This window comes from Diaphorina citri, unplaced genomic scaffold (assembly GCF_000475195.1).
Source record: "Diaphorina citri unplaced genomic scaffold, Diaci psyllid genome assembly version 1.1 scaffold441, whole genome shotgun sequence".
Lineage (NCBI taxonomy): Eukaryota > Metazoa > Arthropoda > Insecta > Hemiptera > Psyllidae > Diaphorina > Diaphorina citri.
The window spans coordinates 34,210-54,576 of record NW_007377876.1 but is presented as its reverse complement, the minus strand read 5'-3'; the positions used below and the strand labels follow the sequence as shown (position 1 = coordinate 54,576).

The 20,367-nt window shown below is 37.5% G+C and overlaps 1 protein-coding gene across 1 annotated transcript in view; it reads right to left on the bottom strand.

Annotated features, from left to right (window-relative positions):
• The window catches only part of LOC103508858 (synaptosomal-associated protein 25-like), a 75,375-nt gene that overhangs the window by 28,524 nt on the left and 26,484 nt on the right, over positions 1–20,367 (bottom strand). Inside the window, exon 2 of the mRNA XM_026823353.1 lies at positions 2,161–2,298. Coding sequence (XP_026679154.1) covers positions 2,161–2,291 — 131 coding nt within the window. The 5' untranslated portion in view covers positions 2,292–2,298. The remainder of the gene's footprint in view (positions 1–2,160; positions 2,299–20,367) is intronic.

Below are 20,367 nucleotides of genomic sequence, written 5' to 3'. Positions count from 1 at the left end.
AAAAAAAGGCGCAATGCCATACATAAAATCTGAAATGGGTAGGTACCCCTCAGATCCATAAAAAAGTACCCCTCAGATGCATAAAAAAAGCTCTTCTCACTTTCAACAAAATTGTCCTTTCTGGACATAAAATACTTTAGAGGTTCCTATCCCTCCCCCTAGGGGCGATTGAAACGGTACACCTGCGACTTTCTGAAGTTCGATAGGATTGTGTTTCTCATTGAATTCAGAATGTATATTCAGTTTGTTCATTTTCATTAGAATCTATACCGTCCCATGTACAAATTTGAGGAGCAACGAGCAACCCTTTCAGCTAGGACACTAAAGGTAGAAACACACTGCCCTCACGTCACGTCACGTGAGCTCAACTCCGTTGCTTAACTTCAGGGATCCAATGGGCGGATTCAACGTGCTACTAGCCGCTTTCTCTGGCTAATCCTTATCAAAGCCCTTCCTTTTCATGATAGTGAATTAGTGTCCGGAATCTACGTGTAGATACAGTAGAAGGAGACCTATAGGTTCAAAAATCTGTTGATGGACTTTTGTTCCAAGGAAAAAGGAGAGAAGGAGAAGCGTCAAATGTGGAAAGCGTGTTTTTGGGACCATTAACTTTCGGTGTCACAAGCGAGAGTGTTCCAATATCGACTAATGGATAATGGAGTGTCACAGAGAGGGTAAAACGACCCACTGACATTTCCAAGAGATATTAAAGCCATTGGACTTGAAGAGAAATTGCATTGTTTCAAATTTACTGAAACAAGGAAACTCAATCAAGAGGAAAATTAGCTCTCGCTCTCCCTCTCTCTCTCTCTCTCTCTCCTCTCTTTCTCGCTCTCTTTCTCCTTTCTTTCTTTCTCTCTCTCTCCTTCCTTTCTCTTTCTTTTTTTTCTTTTTGAACAGTCAAATCAAGCATGACCAAGTCGCACAAAATACGAAAGGAAGGAAAAGAAGAATAAATTGAGAAAAAGGCAAAAAAAAGAAAAAAAATCAGCCGATTACTTAAATTATTTGGTGCAACAGTCCCCATTGCCGGATTTAGGTCCAAACTCAAAAATAAACCTTGGCGGACCTGATGGTTGAATGATTTGGTAAAATGGAGATTTTTTTTACTCAGTAAAGTAACTGATAAAATGTTTTTCGGCCACAAAAAAGGTATATTTTTGAGTTTGGACCTATAAATGTTCTCTAAAAGTGTGTCGACACATAGTCGAAGGCCATCGATCGATGTGGATCGAGTGTGGACACACCTTAAGTATACAAGGGGCACTCGAAACACCTTACCACACGTGGTACAGGGGCGTAGGGCTGTCATGAACTATAAGGCAGAAGATGAGATTCGAACCACCCATGATTACGCCCCTGATTAGCTCTTTCATTATGGGACCTAGGGGTAGATGGACCACTTTTTAATACAGGCGACATAGAATGTTAATCCAGCTGAATTAAAACTCTGATTAATTCTGTGAGTTTTAATTAGGAATAGGTAACAACGGAGAGTGATTAATCCAACTAGATTAAAACTCTGATTGATTCATCCTTACCTACTCTTGTATCTTTTTTGCTCTCTTCAGAATTCCTTCACTCACTGTCAAGTCATCCTCTTTTTCTCCCTCTTTACTTACGAAATGGAGGGAAAAAGTTACTCGCTTGCCTTCGCCCGTGTTTCAACTTTTCAAATTGGGGATTGTGAATTAAATTTGTGACACGTATCCGAATTAGCTTCACATTGTTTAGCCAAAGCTGTCAATTATAGGCTTTTGGCTTGTCAAGTTTAAGTTTCCATGGGCTCAGCTTTCTGGCTATACCTACGTACCTAGTACCTAGGCACAACAAACCTATTTTTTACTACCTAAAATTTCCGAAGCTTAGCATCACACTACTATCTAACTTGGTAAACATGAGGTCCGGTGGCCTGTTCCACAAACAATTTTGTATTTTGCGAAGTTCCAACACGGAGTGACTCTGGGAATTGGAATTTTATAATTTCCGTTCTACAAACAATTTGATTGCTTTCGTGGAGTCATTATCATCATTATCCTTCCTCGCCACTTGGCTCTGTCGGAGACACTAATTAAAGCATTTGCTTTCGGGAAGTAAAATGTCTCCCTGGTCTATTTTTATGAATTTCTTGGACTGTCTGGAAAATCTGGAAACGTCTACCGTGTACTCACCTCATCAGTGACTTGGCCGGCTTTGTATTGAAGTTCCTGCAGTTCAGTTCGTGGCGGTCCTCCGGCTTCCGGCCCATCATCCTGAGCCGCAGCTGCCGACTTTTTAGTTACGGCCGGCATTTTAGATCTGAAACAAACAAGAAAGGTCTTTATTAGAGGTCGAGTGGATTGGAACACATGACTTGCCTTCGGGCACACTCCATTTGTAAAGGGTCTAGGTATGCCTTGCCCTTGGGATAAATTTAATTTGAAGAAACCAGTTAGTTACTGGTTACTGATTAGGTTCGCGCTCTTCCCGGCACCCTTGATTTACCTAGAGGGACGGTTTTGTCGCGCTGCGATGTGTTTTTTTTTTTTTTTTTTTTTTTTTTTTTTTTTTTGCGCTGCGCGGTTTTTTGTATTAATCCCTTCTTTGAATTTAAAAGTTTTGCATGCGCTGCGCGTTTTACGTCATAGACTCCTTCTGAAGATTAAATGGAAGAGGGAGAAGTGTTTTTTTACCGCCATACACTGTCTAGGAAGCTAGGAACACACTGACTAGGAACACACTTCCATTTAAACTTTAAGCCGAGTTCACACATAGTCGACGCCGTCGATCGCCGTTGATTGAAACCGTGGACTGCCTCGTCGATCGACCGCGTCAAATAGGTGTGGACACAGCTTGAGAGAGGATATAATAACGCAAAACGCTCAGATCAGCACGTCTACCACAGTGCAAAAAACACAAGAGGGACACCTGCACACCTGGCTATTTTGACAAGACGATGCCTTCAGAAGATCACCATCTTCTCAGTTCTCACCGGGTTTACAATTTAGTTCTCTTAATGCTCGGTAAGTATTAAACACTTCAAATAAGGAAATGGACGAGAAAGATTAGTACATCCACAGGGAGTCCCATGAATTTTGTGATACTTTATTCTGCTGGATTAGGGGATTAAGAGACGGAAAAATGAGGGATTAGTCCCAAAAGTATGTGGAAATTTAGGGGGATTTTAGACAAATTTCTGAATTCCTCTAGGAAATGGAGGCAAGTTGACGAGAAAATTAGTCAACTTGAAAGGAAGGTAGTGCGTCTACCTTGTAAGAGCTAAGTCGCAAGTTCGATTCCAGTCCGGGGCGAACGTCATCCTAAACACTTGAAGTTCGTTCTCGGAACGGCTGGGTTTCTCCTATCCTGTCCTCCTTCTCATCTCTTTCGGAAGGATAAGACCTCCGTTGTTACAGTTCCCTCTAACAAACCTCTAAAAAGATTCATTACTTAAATACCTACAGCATTCCAAAAAGTGAGAAGGTGGGTTCATTTGAAAGCTTTATGCCTTTATATTTCCGTCAAATTGTTATGATTATGACAGATGATAAATGATATGTCTGCGTCTCACCTTACCCATTCTAAAGACCAGGGGTTCTAAACTCAAAACTGCGGGCCGCACTTCGAAAAATGCTTCGGTAAGGATTTCTCTTGAGAGCTGAAGAACTCAAGTTAGGTACCATCGAGTATGATGTATTATGACTTATTTCTGGATTGTTCAGAGGTGGGTATGTTTGGTCATATTTTACTGGCATTTAAGCTGCCAACGGGCGTACAGAAAGCTTAGCGGGCCGCACTGAAAATCTTGCCTGCCTGCCTGCCTGCCGCACAAAAAAACTTGGTAGGCCGCATGAAAGAGCTTAGCGGGTTGCTCTGAAAAGCTTGGTGGGTCGCACAGAAAAGCTGGGCGGGTCAAAGGTTGAATAAGTCTGCTATAAACTATTAGTACTATTACGAATAGTATTAAACGAAAGCATCTACCTTTGTGCTATTAAATAGTCAGGGTAAACGAACTTTCCTGTTTTGGCAGCACAAATAATAGATAATATTTTCTACTCTATGCAATAGGGAACGCTGTGGAAAGCACAATGTGAACTTATGAACAATGCGGATTTTGTTTTTCATATGATAAAACTTTCGGTTTCTACAAAGAATTCAGAATTTGAAGCTGAGGACAATGATTTATCATTTTATTCCATAAAATATAGGAATCGTATAGGTATCATTTTCCAGTCATGTATACTACCTACTGACAGTGACTTGTAATTCCAACATGAGACAGTACTCGGTAGATCTGAAGCGAAGTGTGCCAAAACTATTGGCAAGGTAAAATTAATTACAAAATCTGACCAAAATACCACAAACCAAGAGAGAAAGATATTAAAGTTGAATAAAACGTTATAAAAAGAGAGGAAGACAAGAGAATAGAACGGGTGGTGGGAAAGGTTCGTAAAGTAAAAGAAGCCACAGGCAAAATAGAACAAGGAATAGAGAGGGCAAAAAGTGGGCGAAAAAAACTCCGACAAAGTACTTACCACAACTCAAAAAGTCTATCAAATTCAACTAACATTCGACAAAATGAAGATATAAAACAAGAGAGAATCTATAAACGGAATACTCAAAATCCCGACCGCACTGTGACAGTGACTTGTAATTCCAACATGAGACAGTACTCGGTAGATCTAAAGCGAAGTGTGCCAAAACTATTGGCAAGGTAAAATTAATTACAAAATCTGACCAAAATACCACAAACCAAGAGAGAAAGATATTAAAGTTGAATAAAGCGTTATAAAAAGAGAGGAAGACAAGAGAATAGAACGGGTGGTGGGAAAAGTTCGTAAAGTAAAAGAAGCCACAGGCAAAATAGAACAAGGAATAGAGAGGGCAAAAAGTATGCGAAAAAAACTCTGACAAAGTACTTACTACAACTCAAAAAGTCTATCAAATTCAACCAACATTCGACAAAATGAAGATATAAAACAAGAGAGAATCTATAAACGGAATACTCAAAATCCCGACCGTACTTAAAGTAGAGAAAAAAAAAAAGAAGAAAGGATGAGGCAGAAGAAAACGAACTGAAAGAAGATAAAAGCGTGGGAGAAGGAGGAACGTCAAAAGTTAAATATTAGGGGGAAAAAACTGAAATGAGGGAAAAAATGCTAGAGAGAAATTGGAATTGAAACTAAAAGAGAGGAAAAAAATCAACATTTTGAGCTACGAGCTACGTCGCACTAAAAGAACAGATAGAGGAAAGGAGAGGACAAAAAGGACAGAGAAGAGAGAACGGGGGGAAAATGTTCATTTGAAATTTTGCCAAGAAAAGAAAGGGAGAAAGGAGGAAAGAGAAAATACATTGAAACAGAGAGCGAGGGAGGAAATGAGGGATAAAAGGAAGAAAGAGAACAAGGATTAAAACTGGCGTATGTGTGTTTGGAGAAGACATGCAAAGGAGGAAGAGAAATAAAACATTTGGAAAGGAGAGAAATAAGAACAGGAGGAGGAGGAGGAGGGAAGAGGCAAAAAGTTTGGATAGGTGAAACAAAAAGTTTCGTGATTATACATTTAGACATTCAGCACAGAGAAAGAAAGTGTAAGACTAGAAAGGAGGAGGAGGAGGAGGAGGAGGAGGAGGAGGAGAATTAAGTGAAGGAAAAGGAAGAGAAGGAGATAGAAGGTGGGGTGGAAAGAGAAAGTTTTACTTTCCAAATGAGGGAGATAGATGAAGAGTAAGACAAGATGGTGGTGTGTAGAAATAATTGGGAAAAGCCTATTAGGCAGCTGAAAGTAGTATGTACTTGTAATAGGAATTTTTGTTAAGTTGAACATAAATGCTTGTCACAAATGTCGTTCCCCCACTTAATACACTATTGGTGGATTTCACCGACCTTCTTTTTAGCCTCTAACAGCCTGTTAACTTAACAGTCCTGTTAAGCCTATACAAATCAAATGGAACTAAACAGGCTGTTAGCTAAATAGACCTTCAAAAGGACTGAAAAAAATACTGGTGAAATCCACCCTATGCTAAATTTATGACTTGGACTCGAACCACCAACTTCCAGAGCAAGATTTTACCGTACTAACCATTACACGTCTGAGGTTGGTCTATTGTAGATAAGAGGTTGGTCTCGTATATTGATGAACATTAAAAACAAAATAAATTACATTTACAGTTGCTAGCCCTTCATCCCGTCTATCTCCAATCCTTGACAAAATTCAAGTGTGACGCAAAGCCAACAACAAAATTGTACGGCTTCTTAGATACAAGCTTGTGATAATATGTATTGTGCCTGTACAAGATTAACGTCATGAGAAGGAAGAGCACTGGAAGATACTATGTGTGGACACACCTCGATAAGGTATTTCTGATGAAACGAAGTTGGAGATTTTGGGGCGAAAAATTATATATATGTATATATTTTTTTATATGTTATTTATAAATTCATGATATTACTAAATTATGTTTTCTAGCATGTTGCATTTTTTCCCTTCGTGGAAAAAAAAAGTACAATATACCTATTTTTTATGTATCTAGTAGGTATGTACCTACATTACATAATAATATTAATAATTATTAAAAAATGCTAATAATAAGCAGATAAAACAAAAGGTCATGGCTCACGGAGGATATACTTGTACGTAGCATACAAATTAGTTGCCAAGTAGCTTTTATCTACGTCAACAATGTATAGCTGCTGTAGCCGGGGAAATTCTATTATGTTTACGCTCCCAGCTAAACACGCTCTCCAACATACTTAATTGGAAAGTCATGTTGAAAAAGAGGGATGAGAAAGGGAGAAAAGAACGAAGGAGGGAGAGAAAGGATGAAGGAGGGAGGGGAAAAAAGGAGAAAAAGATGGAATGGAAAAGGGAGAAAGGACCAAGGAGAGAGAGAGAGAGGAAAAAGGAGAAAAGGACCCAGAAAGGGAGAAAGGACGAAGGAGGGAAAAAAGGGAGAAATGACCAAGGAGGGAGGGGGAAAAAGGAGAAAAGAACGAAGGAGGGAGAGAAAGGATGAAGGAGAGAGGGGAAAAAAGGAGAAAAAGATGGAATGGAAAAGAGAGAAAGGACCAAGGAGAGAGAGAGGAAAAAGGAGAAAAGGACCCAGAAAGGGAGAAGGGACGAAGGAGGGGAAAAAAAGGAGAAATGACCAAGGAGGGAGGGGGGAAAAAGGAGAAAAGGACGAAGAAGGGATGAAAAAGGGAGAAAAAATCGAAGGAGGGAAGGGGAAAATAGGAAATAGGGAAGAAGAAGGGGAATGAAAAAGAATGTTTTGCCTCGAGTCGTTGAAGCGAGAGAAAGAAGGACGCAACGGAGGGAGAAAAGGGAGAGAAAGAAGAATGATTTGAGAGAGAAAAGAGCAGAGAATAGGAAGGAAAGGGAGAAAAAGAGTAAATATAGGTAGTTATCTCAACTTTTAGAAATAAAAAAGGTTTTTGGCCATCTCAAAAGCTGAATTTTAAAAGTGTACCAGAAAGAACTATGACGGCGCGAACGACCTGGTATTCCAGAGTTAGAGCGCATTATACATAGGAAAAAAAAAAACTATGAGTACAATACGAAGTTCAAAAGTTCAGGTACATACATTCAGTATTTGGAAGCAATATACATAATTCATCACGGTAAAAGACATGTTTTCCTCAAATTACTCAAGGTAGAGTGAGATAGATATAGCTGATGGGAAGAAAGTGAGAAAGAAATGGATGAAAGGAAAGGAATGTAAAAGAAAATATCAATGCTCATAAATTCGATAAGAGGAAAGAGAAACACAACTCAAGAATAATTGAATTATTACTGTACACATCAATTTATTAAGAGGGAAAAACTATGTAGCAGCAGAATTAGCATTTTCAACATTCGCACGGATAGGAAGAGAAAATGAAAATATTAAAAATGTATGCACGAAGTCTTTGCATACGAGGTGAGCTTTGAAACAGTTCCACAGCTAGATACAAAGCCTTTGAATCGATTTCCATATGTCCATTACATTCTATATTTTACAATGTTCTACTTGTACATACATATCTCAGAAGTCTGAGGATCGACTACTATTTTAATCCCATTTCCTCAAGTCTCCATTTTAGGATTACTTGCTCATGTAATCAACATTCTCCTGGGATTTCATTATTTCGGCACTTTCTTGGCTATTTTGATTTGATGATTTGTAATCTCGATGAGTCACATCTTATTCTTATCTCCTTTCTAGATGAGAATCGAAGTTTGCCCCCCCCCCCTCTCTCTCTCTCTTTTGTGGCTATATTTAGAGTGAAAATTCTCGAGAATTAGCTCTGCTACCTCGAGTGGGGTTTGACAGATTAGGAAACACAAAGACTATTGTCCACCCACCTGCCTGACTGCCTCGCTTTTTCTAGAGAATCCGAAAATAATTCGTTCTCAGAAAAGAAAGAAAAGTTTTCTTAGAAAACATTTAAAAGTGGTGGGCGTATTACTACGTTCGACGAATAGCTGAGTTGCTGACCTAGGGTGGCATTCAGAGTTGGGTAAATTGTACCTACTTGCCACTGGCATTTTATCTTGCTGAGTTGAAACACTGTAAACGTATAGCAGGGATTGCGGAAACCAATAATGCCCGTGTCCGTGGAAACATTTAAAAGTGGTGGGCGTATTACTACGTTCAACGAATAGCTGAGTTGCTGACCTAGGGTGGCATTCAGAGTTGGGTAAATTGTACTTGCCACTGGCATTTTATCTTGCTGAGTTGAAACACTGTAAACGTATAGCAGGGATTGCGGAAACCAATAATGCCCGTGTCCGTGAGATAGACATGGTATATTCTATTCTGGCACAGGCAGGGCTACATAACAACAACAGCTCTTGGCTAGGGGACGTTAAACAGAGAGTAGACTAGTCTCTAGCTGGGGGACTATAAACAGGGAGGAGAACAGCTAACCCCAACCAGCCAGTTAGCTGGCAGTTCTTCAAAGGGTTCTCTCTGCTTTCAAAGAAAAAGTCCTCACGATGGTTGACTGCGGTTCAGGACGAGCCCATGAAACATGGCTAGAGACCGTCACCCCGGTGTATGGTAGATAAAAAAGATATTTTTCTTTATTATTCTGCCATCACCATTCGGCTACAGCTGAAGCCGCTACAACAACAACAACAGCTCCTTTGTTCCCCGTGACTGAAAAGAGTAGCGGATTTTTTCCAGTACCTACAAAAAATATGGAATCCAATGGTGAAAACCGCATCTTCCTAGCACATCTAGAAGTGGGTTAGAATTAGTATGAGTGAGTGAGTGAGTGAGTGAGTCAGTCAGTCAGTCAGTCAGTCAGTTACACAAGGGGCTGTATATATTTAGGATTCTAACATTCCTAACATCCTAACACATCTTCTGATATTAGTGGAGATGTCAAAACTCCCCATGTATAGTGCGGTGATTCTAACAGTGTGGGTTAGAATTAGTATGAGTGAGTGAGTCAGTCAGTCAGTCAGTGAGTCAGTTACACAAGGGGCTGTATATATTTAGGATTACTGTACACATCAATTTATTAAGAGGGAAAAACTATATTGGATCCTGCTGATACTGGTCGGAATGGAAACAAAGATAATCTTGAACAGAGGCAGGAAATAAATTCCACTTTCAATTTAGAAACCATAAGTCTTCTAATACTGGGCTACTTAAGGAACAGACAGATATTTAAGTTTCCGATGTCATTCCTGTTTTTGGATGAGTTTGACCCAATTTGTCATCGTTCCCTTTCAAGTCAGTTCTGATGAAACAACTCACTCATTTGAAATTGCAACCGCCATGACTGTAATATTCAAATGATGTAAAGGTCTAGGGCAGGTAGTTAATTAAAAACAGGGAAATTTTAAAATTAAATAAAGATCTTTTAGAGCTCATTTTATGCTGACAAGTTCCATGCAAGGAACAGACAGATATTTAAGTTTCCGATGTCATTCCTGTTTATGGATGAGTTTGACCCAATTTGTCATCGTTCCCTTTCAAGTCAGTTCTGATGAAACAACTCACTCATTTGAAATTGCAACCGCCATGACTGTAATATTCAAATGATGTAACGACATCTAGGGCAGGTAGTTAATTAAAAACAGGGAAATTTTAAAATTAAATAAAGATCTTTTAGAGCTCATTTTATGCTGACAAGTTCCATGAGAACTACCCTTATTTTTTTCCTCCTCGTGAACAAGAAGAAACCACATAATTTATTGCTAATACCGAGAAACGGCGAGAGCGAAGAAGAGGTTAAACTAATATTAATTTTCCAATATTATTTTTTCATCATAGAAACTCTGGGAGCATTCCCCCCTCATTGTGGGTCTCGTCTCGGGTAATTTTATTAGATCATGGCGTGAAAAATGGCAGAGAAACTCGAGCCACGATAAAAATTCAAACTTGAAATAAGAGAAAGAAAATTGCTTTTCCCTTCTCTTCGCTTGGTCGTATGCATCATCTCCTGGTGGGAAATTTATTGTGTAATCCTCTGATTTATGCTGTGAAGTAGATTTTCTCCGAGAAGCTGGAGAAAACACTTTTCTCTTATCAGACTCACCGATGTCACGTGACAGAGCTTTTCTACCAAGCTAGCCTTGGTCAAATGCATCATCTCCTGGTGGGAAATTTATTGTGTAATCCTCTGATGTATGCTGTGGAGTAGATTTTCTCCGAGAAGCTGGAGAAAACACTTTTCTCTTATCAGACTCACCGATGTCACGTGACAGAGCTTTTCTACCAAGCTAGACTTTGAATTTTAGAATAGCATATGAGCAGATCACTCACATAGAGAGGTACATTGTTTGTATTCCCGGGGCGAGAATGGAAAGTTGGTTTACTATTGCCATTTGGAACATTGGACTTTACCTTTTAAGAAAACATGATGCCTACTTCAAAAATCAGAATAAACTTTAGCAATTGAAAACTCCCTTAAGATTCCTCTGAAGAAATGTTATTGAATCATTACAATATTACAAAATATGTAGGGTAAGTATCTTGCATTACAAAGGAACCCAAAACATTTTACTGTCTGTTATCTTTATGTATATTCAGTTTGTTCATTTTCATTAGAATCTATACCGTCCCATGTACAATTTTGACGAGCAACAAGCAACCCTTTCAGCTAGGACACTAAAGGTAGAAACACACTGCCCTCACGTCACGTCACGTGAGCTCAACTCCGTTGCTAAACTTCAGGGATCCAATGGGCGGATTCAACGTGCTACTAGCCGCTTTCTCTGGCTAATCCTTATCAAAGGCCTTCCTTTTCATGATAGTGAATTAGTGTCCGGAATCTACGTGTACAGTAGGAGACCTATAGGTTCAAAAATCTGTTGATGGACTTTTGTTCCAAGGAAAAAGGAGAGAAGGAGAAGCGCCAAATGTGGAAAGCGTGTTTTTGGGACCATTAACTTTCGGTGTCACAAGCGAGAGTGTTACAATATCGACTAATGGATAATGGAGTGTCACAGAAAGGGTAAAACGACCCACTGACATTTCCAAGATATTAAAGCCATTGGACTTGAAGAGAAATTGCATTGTTTCAAATTTACTGATGTGTGCATTGAAATTTTGTGACATTGGACTTTACCTTTTAAGAAAACGTGATGCCTACTTCAGGAATCAGAATAAACTTTAGCAATTGAAAACTCCCTTAAGATTCCTCTGAATAAATGTTATTGAATCATTACAATATTACAAAATATGTAGGGTAAGTATCTTGCATTACAAAGGAACCCAAAACATTTTACTGTCTGTTTAAATTGATACAAACGAAAGTAACTACACTTTCGATATATGAACATTTTCGATAGAGGATGGCCAAAAATCTACAAAATCATAAAAAAAGGAAAAATAAAATACCTAAATGAAAATAATTGCAACAAAAGAACTGTGGACGTGAATGCGTGATGTAAGAGAAAATAAAACAATAGATGTAATGAGTGACACGTTTTGTACGTGAAATGTGATTGACTCACCTCCCTGATCATCAAGAGCGACTAATGTGCGTATCCCTGCTTCTTTACTCTAGATGTGGGAGAGGAACGTACAAGACAAAATAGAAAAAATGGGTTTGTCAATATTATATTAGCATGTTTCATGTGGTAAAAGGGACACAAAAAGTGTTGTTTATGATGTGCAGCCCAAAACCGCTTTTGGTTATTCAAAAGTTACTGAAAAAATATTTGAAGGAGTTGACCATTAGGCCATTATCTTAATTAAAAAAGGAATTTATTTTAGCTATGAAAATATGCCAAAACCCCTTTTGAAGAAAATCAATAACCTTTATAAAGAGGGGTGGAGCTCTAAATAAGAACTATTTTTGGGTTCAGCTGTTCTGAAATTTTGCTAGAGAGACTAGAGATGATGTTATTATGATAAACCATAAATCATATAAATTAATTATTGGGTTAAGCTTTATTATCATTATCCTAAATAAATAGTTCAGTAGTGCAGATTTTCCATACAAGCTTGTGAAACTTCTAGCTGATAATAGCACAGAAGTAAAACTCAGAAAACTAAATAAAGAACTTTGAAGCGGTTTTGGACCATTCTGTATTACGAGTAATAAGGAAATTGGACAGATGTATGCGTAAATTTGACTGTGTTGTAAAAGGCTTTATTGGAAAGAAGATTGGATTAAGTTTTACGTTACACAGTGGATTTGATTTTCTGCTTCAGATTTCATTCACTTTCCAACATGAAAAATAATTCATGTGAAGACCAAAAAAAAATGATGAAAGGAAAAAAATATTTAAATTTAATATCGTTATGGAAGGAGCAATTTCTCTTCATATGATTTTTAAGCTTTCATTTATTTCAACCAGTTATGGGATTGTATTTTTTGCTGTATTTACATTCTGTAGTTGGTTTTGAACTGCACGGACATCTATTGTATTGTGAACCAATAAAGTACTGCAAATATCAACATGTTCAATTTGTAAACAAGTAAATTTATTTGTCGTTGAATCTGTACATGTATGTGTGTATTTTTTGATATTGTAAATCTATGAATAAACAGGGTGAATTGTTTTTATCAAATTTTTGAACATAAAAAAAATAATAATAATAAATAAACTCCAATTTGGGAGTCTCTTGGTCTTCATTGACCTACAAAAGACATTTATATTCACCCGGGTTACTCAATACTTATGTTTAACCGTTTGGACTGAATATATATTATGATCTATAAGATTTTTACCTTTTCTCAGAGTGAATAAATCTACTTACAATACATTGAAGTGTAATCTACACCCTGTAAAAATGGTGAATAAGTAATTAAGTAACAAAACTAGAGGTGTGGACTTCAAATCCTTTAGATCTCCTATCAAACTCGACAGTCAACCAGTTGGGAGAAATGGAAAAGATTTTGATAGCAATCTTTCTTTATTTTTAAATTACTATTATATTTTTTTCTTTGACCTTTTGAAGTTGTTCTCTATTTCCCTCAATTTTTCAACAATCGAGTTCTCCAAGGGACTAAATGATTGAAGAGCACGCCATAAAGATGAACTTGGGGCTCATCAAACTCGACAGTCAACCAGTTGGGAGAAATAGAAAAGATTTTGATAGCAATCTTTCTTTATTTTTAAATTACTATTATATTTTTTTCTTTGACCTTTTGAAGTCGTTCTCTATTTCCCTCAATTTTTCAACAATCGAGTTCTCCAAGGGACTAAATGATTGAAGAGCACGCCATAAAGATGAACTTGGGGCTTCGTATAAAGTGGAAAGTGATGGAAACGTGACGAAGTTTCAGTTGTAACGTGACGAACTGGTGATTGTTTTTGTTGTGATTTCTCTTTTTTCGAATGTTGTTGATGATGTTGGGTTGGCTGTTTTGGTTTCAGTTGTAACGTGACGAACTGGTGATTGTTTTTGTTGTGATTTCTCTTTTTTCGAATGTTGTTGATGATGTTGGCTGTTGAAATTGCTTTGTGATGTTGGCGGGAGTGACTAACTGGTTGAAGAATAAAATTGCTCACCAAAAAAATAAACAAGAGATTAGTAAAATTATACTTTTAACACTAGATAAATTTTACAGGTCGTTAAACACATGAAAAAAGAGTTCTGGATAAACAAGAGATTAGTAAAATTATACTTTTAACACTAGATAAATTTTACAGGTCGTTAAACACATGAAAAAAGAGTTCTGGAAAAAAAATGTTTCCGCAGACATATTCAGTGGCTCGAAATTTTCTGATGAAAAAAATCATATTTTGGGAATATATTTTATCATACTTATTTAGATTTTATCTAGGGTTCAATGTTTTTCATTTTTTTTCTACAGTTGAAAAGATGTCGAAGGTGAAAGTTTCCAATAATGTTCTCTGTCTGATGTAGGTTTACTCGTATATTAATTTTCATGGTGATATGTCCTTTGAAATAACTTACCATAGATGTTTTACCACAGTGTTCGATCCTTCATTGCATACCTATGTATTTGGCATGCATTAATGTAAGAATATAATATGTACGTAATACAGTGCAGTTTAGAAATAAAAAATATTGAATAACTAAATAATAGGTAAACTGAAATGATAACTTTGTATAAGAATAAATAATAAGAATATGTATGGTAAAAAGTGCAATAAGTTAACATTGAATATTATAAATGAAAAATCAGAATAAAATATAACAAAATAATGTACGAATATGTAGTTTCTAACTAATACAAATAAAAAAGTAAATATAGAGGTAGTTATCTCAACTTTTAGAAATAAAAAAGGTTTTTGGCCATCTCAAAAGCTAAATTTTAAAAGTGTACCAGAAAGAACTATGACGGCGCGAACGACCTGGTATTCCAGAGTTAAAGCGCATTATAGGAAAAAAAAACTATGAATACAATACGAAGTTCAAAAGTTCAGGTACATGGTACATACATTCAGTATTTGGAAGCAATATACATAATTCATCACGGTAAAAGACATGTTTTCCTCAAATTACTCAAGGTAGAGTGAGATAGATATAGCTGGTGGGAAGAAAGTGAGAAAGTCTAGGGCAGGTAGTTAATTAAAAACAGGGAAATTTTAAAATTAAATAAAGATCTTTTAGAGCTCATTTTATGCTGACAAGTTCCATGAGAACTACCCTTATTTTTTTCCTCCTCGTGAACAAGAAGAAACCACATAATTTATTGCTAATACCGAGAAACGGCGAGAGCGAAGAAGAGGTTAAACTAATATTAATTTTCCAATATTATTTTTTCATCATAGAAACTCTGGGAGCATTCCCCCCTCATTGTGGGTCTCGTCTCGGGTAATTTTATTAGATCATGGCGTGAAAAATGGCAGAGAAACTCGAGCCAGGATAAAAATTCAAACTTGAAATAAGAGAAAGAAAATTGCTTTTCCCTTCTCTTCGCTTGGTCGAATGCATCATCTCCTGGTGGGAAATTTATTGTGTAATCCTCTGATTTATGCTGTGAAGTAGATTTTCTCCGAGAAGCTGGAGAAAACACTTTTCTCTTATCAGACTCACCGATGTCACGTGACAGAGCTTTTCTACCAAGCTAGACTTTGAATTTTAGAATAGAATATGAGCAGATCACTCACATAGAGAGGTACATTGTTTGTATTCCCGGGGCGAGAATGGAAAGTTTGTTTACTATTGCCATTTGGAACATTGGACTTTACCTTTTAAGAAAACATGATGCCTACTTCAGAAATCAGAATAAACTTTAGCAATTGAAAACTCCCTTAAGATTCCTCTGAAGAAATGTTATTGAATCATTACAATATTACAAAATATGTAGGGTAAGTATCTTGCATTACAAAACATTTTACTGTCTGTTTAAATTGATGCAAAAGTAACTACACTTTCGATAATATATGAACATTTTTGATAGAGGATGGCCAAAAATCTACAAAATCATAAAAAAAAGGAAAAATAAAATACCTAAATGAAAATAATGGCAACAAAAGAACTGTGGACGTGAATGCGTGATGTAAGAGAAAATAAAACAATAGATGTAATGAGTGACACGTTTTGTACGTGAAATGTTATTATATCATCAGGTTTAAAGTTTTCTTTCCGTTCACAACCGTACCGATCCAGACAACTGACAAACCAAAATACCAAGGTATAACTACATTATAGGTATGTACATATACATATGTCTTTAGTTATATATTTTATGTACCTACCTACTTTTATGTAAGGGAGATACTATAATACATAATATAGGTATATATGGGAAAAAATAATGCCTAAAAAAAACTCACCCTTTGGGGCATTTAAAAAGAAAAAGGTTTTACTAAAAAATGGACGAAGAAAATCTGGATTCTAGATTTTTGAGGATCTAAAGACCAAGGATAGGTTCGGTATCCTTTATTTACTAGTGGTTGACCCGTCCTTTGTACGGGATCAGCGTGGCATAAGAGTCATAACTTTGAGGTGCTGCCATTTTGAATCGGGATGCTAGTAATAACTTAATAACTAGTGGTTGACCCGTCCTTTGTACGGGATCAGCGTGGCATAAGAGTCATAACTTTGAGGTGCTGCCATTTTGAATCGGGATGGAATATGACAAATTTAAATAGCCTATGTCACCCTCAGTACTCTTCTCAACAACCACAAAAAATTTCATCAAAATCGGTCAAGCCGTTTTTTCGTGAAAAGAGGACAACAAAAGGTCCATCAGAGTAACAGTGCCGTAACAGACAGACCTACATACATGTACATGTTTCTGTGTATGCAATATGCAACAATTTAGTCGAATTTCACGTTATTTTCATAGTATAACTTCTCGCTGTTTCTTATTTTCAAAAAATGTTATATCTTTTTCTACGTTTTAATTGAAAATTAAAAGGGTTCTCTAATTTTATTTATTGAGATGTAGGTACGTTCTACCTATGTAAATGAAAAATATACCTACAATACATTCACTAAGATTAATATAGGGGGCAAAAAGACTTCTGTACAAAAGAAAACCCCATAAAAGTTTAAAAAATGTGAGCAAGAACAACAAAGAGAGAGAGAGAGAGAGAGAGAGAGAGAGAGAGAGAAGAGAGATATTGGGAAATTGAAAATTCTTTTCTTACATTTTTCTCTTTTTCCATCTCTGATCTCTCTCTCTCTCTCTCTCTCTCTCTCTCTCTCTCTCTCAGTGGTTTATCTTACACTCCTCTGAAGGGGGAAAAGGCCATCTTTCTTCTTCTTCTTCTTCTGCCTCCCCTTTTTTTTTCTTCTTCTTCTTTTCAATTTCAACCTTCATCTCATTCTCTATCTCCCTCAGGCAATATTTTCTTTTCATTTTCCTTATTCTTCCTCTCTTTCTTCTCCTGTTGCAAGAGAGAGAGAGAAGGAGAGAGAGAGAGAGAGAGCGAGAGAGAAAGAGGGAGAGAGAGAGAAGGAGAGAGAGAGGGAGAGAGAGAGAGAGAGAAAGAGAAAGAGTGGGGGGTGGGGTTTAGATGAAGAAAAATTTCGGAATTATAAAAGAAATAAGAAAACATAGGTAGCTATTAGGCAGGCACGAGTATTATATGTATGTAGCTATGTAGGTGTGGATGGTTATGTTGGAGGGTGGGTAAGTATAAGAAAGTGTCTCTTATACTCTGTGTGTACAAACCAACCCAGGAGATTCCACTTTGCAAAACAAACAGAAAGGGTGACGAGAAGAAACAACATGGGGAAATAATAATAATATAGGTAGGGAACTAAGACATGCTGAGAGTAATCTCTAAGTAATAGATATTGCAGGGGAGAGATGAGAGGAGGAGGAGGAAGGAGATCGGTAAGAGGGGAGGGGGGGGGTGGAGGATGTGCTGGAAAAAATCATAATCAAATAAAATAAAATGATAACAAACTGCCCGATTTACAATAATTTCAAATATTCAGAAAGAAAGGCGAAAAAACTTCCGAAAATCTAATGATTGTTTCAAATTTACGTTAATCTAAACACAAAGTCAATAAAAATCAAAAAATCTACATATTAGGTAACTATACACTATATAGGAATAGGACACAAGGTACAAGGTAGGTAGGTAAGTTCAAAGACATTAAATTTGATAGGTCTACTACATAAATAGATAGGTACGTTCATATAGGAATACTTATGGACTAGGTATTTTGGTTTTAGATCTTTAGGACGAAGACAATACATTAATTTTAGGCGAGGGGGGCGTGGCAGAATGTACCAACACTTTCACATGGGATCTTCTCACCGTTTTAGCTACACAGATAGGTAAATACATAGCTATATAGATGGATATGTAGGTACATAGTCATAGTTAGATAAATAGGTATATTTTAGATAGATACTATTTAATGGGATCTTGAGTCGTTAATAAAACCTGGCCCGTAGAACGCTTGGAATACGCCCCTTCTCTTGTCTTCTGAAGAAGGCCCTATTAGAATAAAGCCCTCAGTGGCGGCCCTGAAAATAAGAATTGAGAATCTATTTTATGAGGTTTGATTCAGGGAAATGTATAACTGTTAAGGTCTTATGATCCCGGAAGCGGAGAAAGAAGGAAGACAGCCGTTCCGAGAACGAGCCTTATCTGTTTAGGATAAAATCCACCCCGGGAGGGAATCGAACCTGCGACCTAGCGCTTCTACCCTTCAAGCTAACTTAACAGATTATGGCTTTCTGATCCTTGAAGAAACCACCAGCTAGAGAGGCTGGTAAAGGTCCGTTCCTACTTGTCTTTCGGGAAAAAAATCGTGTCGTGTGTAGTGGGGTCACTCTCATTTACATTACCCACAGGCTACAGGACATTCAGAAAAAATCGGATGAAACTCACGGTTGGTCCAGTGGTAACGCGCTTGCTTGCCATGCAGAAGGTCCCGGGTTCGAATCCCACCATCGACAAAAATTTGTACTCGTTTTTTTACTTAAATTCCTTAATTTAATCGATGTTAATTAACCTTGGTTGTAAAAATAACATCTTGAAATAAATATATGATAAAAAAAAAAGAGTTTTCTTTCATAATATGTAACTACCTACCTAGGTCCTTCAATTTTTCAATGCTGTGTAACTTTTGGAAGTTTAGTGCAAAATGCATTTTCCTTCTGTAATATTAGGAAGACATTTTAACTCCAGTTAGGTCGTTCGCGCCGACTCCTCAGGTGGATTAAATCATGTTGGACACTAAACCTAACCTAACCTAACCTAACCTAACCTAACCTTACCTAACCCCACACCTGACACCATGAAAAAGATCAATTAAGGAAAGACATTTCTTGATAAGACTTTAATCATTCAGAACTTTATTAAACAGCTTGATAGCTTTCAGATATAGCGGAAAAGGGCTCTGGAATGTCAGACAGTGACGGAGGGACAGGAAAAGCGCTGATGTTACCTTGGAGCCGTGAAGATCATGACTTTTGCGAATTTCCTTTCGTGATCGGGGGCCCTATATGTCCACGCCTGCTCGCCGATTCCATAACAACATAATAACACGAATGGGAAATAAATTCATCCCGGAGTTAGAGAGCCTGGCACATCATCACACCTTGTTATAGGGCGACAGGGGCCCGACAAACGGGGGCCCCCCCGGTGGGCCCAGGGCTAGGGGCAAAAACAAAACAGCGCAGCGGGGGGGCACCCAGTCCGCTCTGCGCGCATATAAAAATCTTTCTCTCCAATAATATTGAACTTACAGGGTGGGGCTGTTCAGTTGATGGAATTGAAGGTCTTGACCTGGGAGGGATTCAACTAAAAAATACCTAACCTAGATCTATTTTATACGGACTTTTTTTTGACATTCTAGTTATAAGCTTCGAAAGTATAGCGCGTCTGCCTTGTAAGCGCTAGGTTGCAGGTTCGATTCTCGCCCTAGGCGGATTTTATCCTTGACGGATAAGGTTCGTTCTCGGCTTTCTCCTACCTGTCCTCCTTCTCTCTTCGATTTCGGGACGATAAGACCTTAGCAGTTGTAGTTTCCTTTGATGTCAATCTTTTTTACTTTCTATTACCTTTACGTATAGGGAACCTATACAAGGTAATGAGAAAGTATTGCAATCGGTCCAAATTTTCAAAATCTTTGTTTACATTCCCACAGACGGGCACTGACTATTAAAATCGAACAGTAAATGGGTGGGTTCTTCCGATAAAATAGGATCGAAAGATGGGCGGTATATGATCTATAGGTAGCTCTAATCTATACTCCCACACCCACACAGATAGTAGAACTATACTACTCCCACTACTATATCTTAGTAGATAGATTATTAGTAGAACTAGGAACTAGTGGAGAATAGTTACGCCCCCTATATAGGTATGTCTACTATCACCAAACACATTCATTGGATTCTGAACATACGGCAGAGCTAGACATGAAGGCAGACATCAGTCCGGAGATGGGAAGATGAGAAATAAATGAGAAAATTTCAAACATTACCTCATGAAAAAATCTGGTGTGAACATCACACGACTTTCCTCATCCTTTTGAATGATGCTTATTTTGGGTGTTCT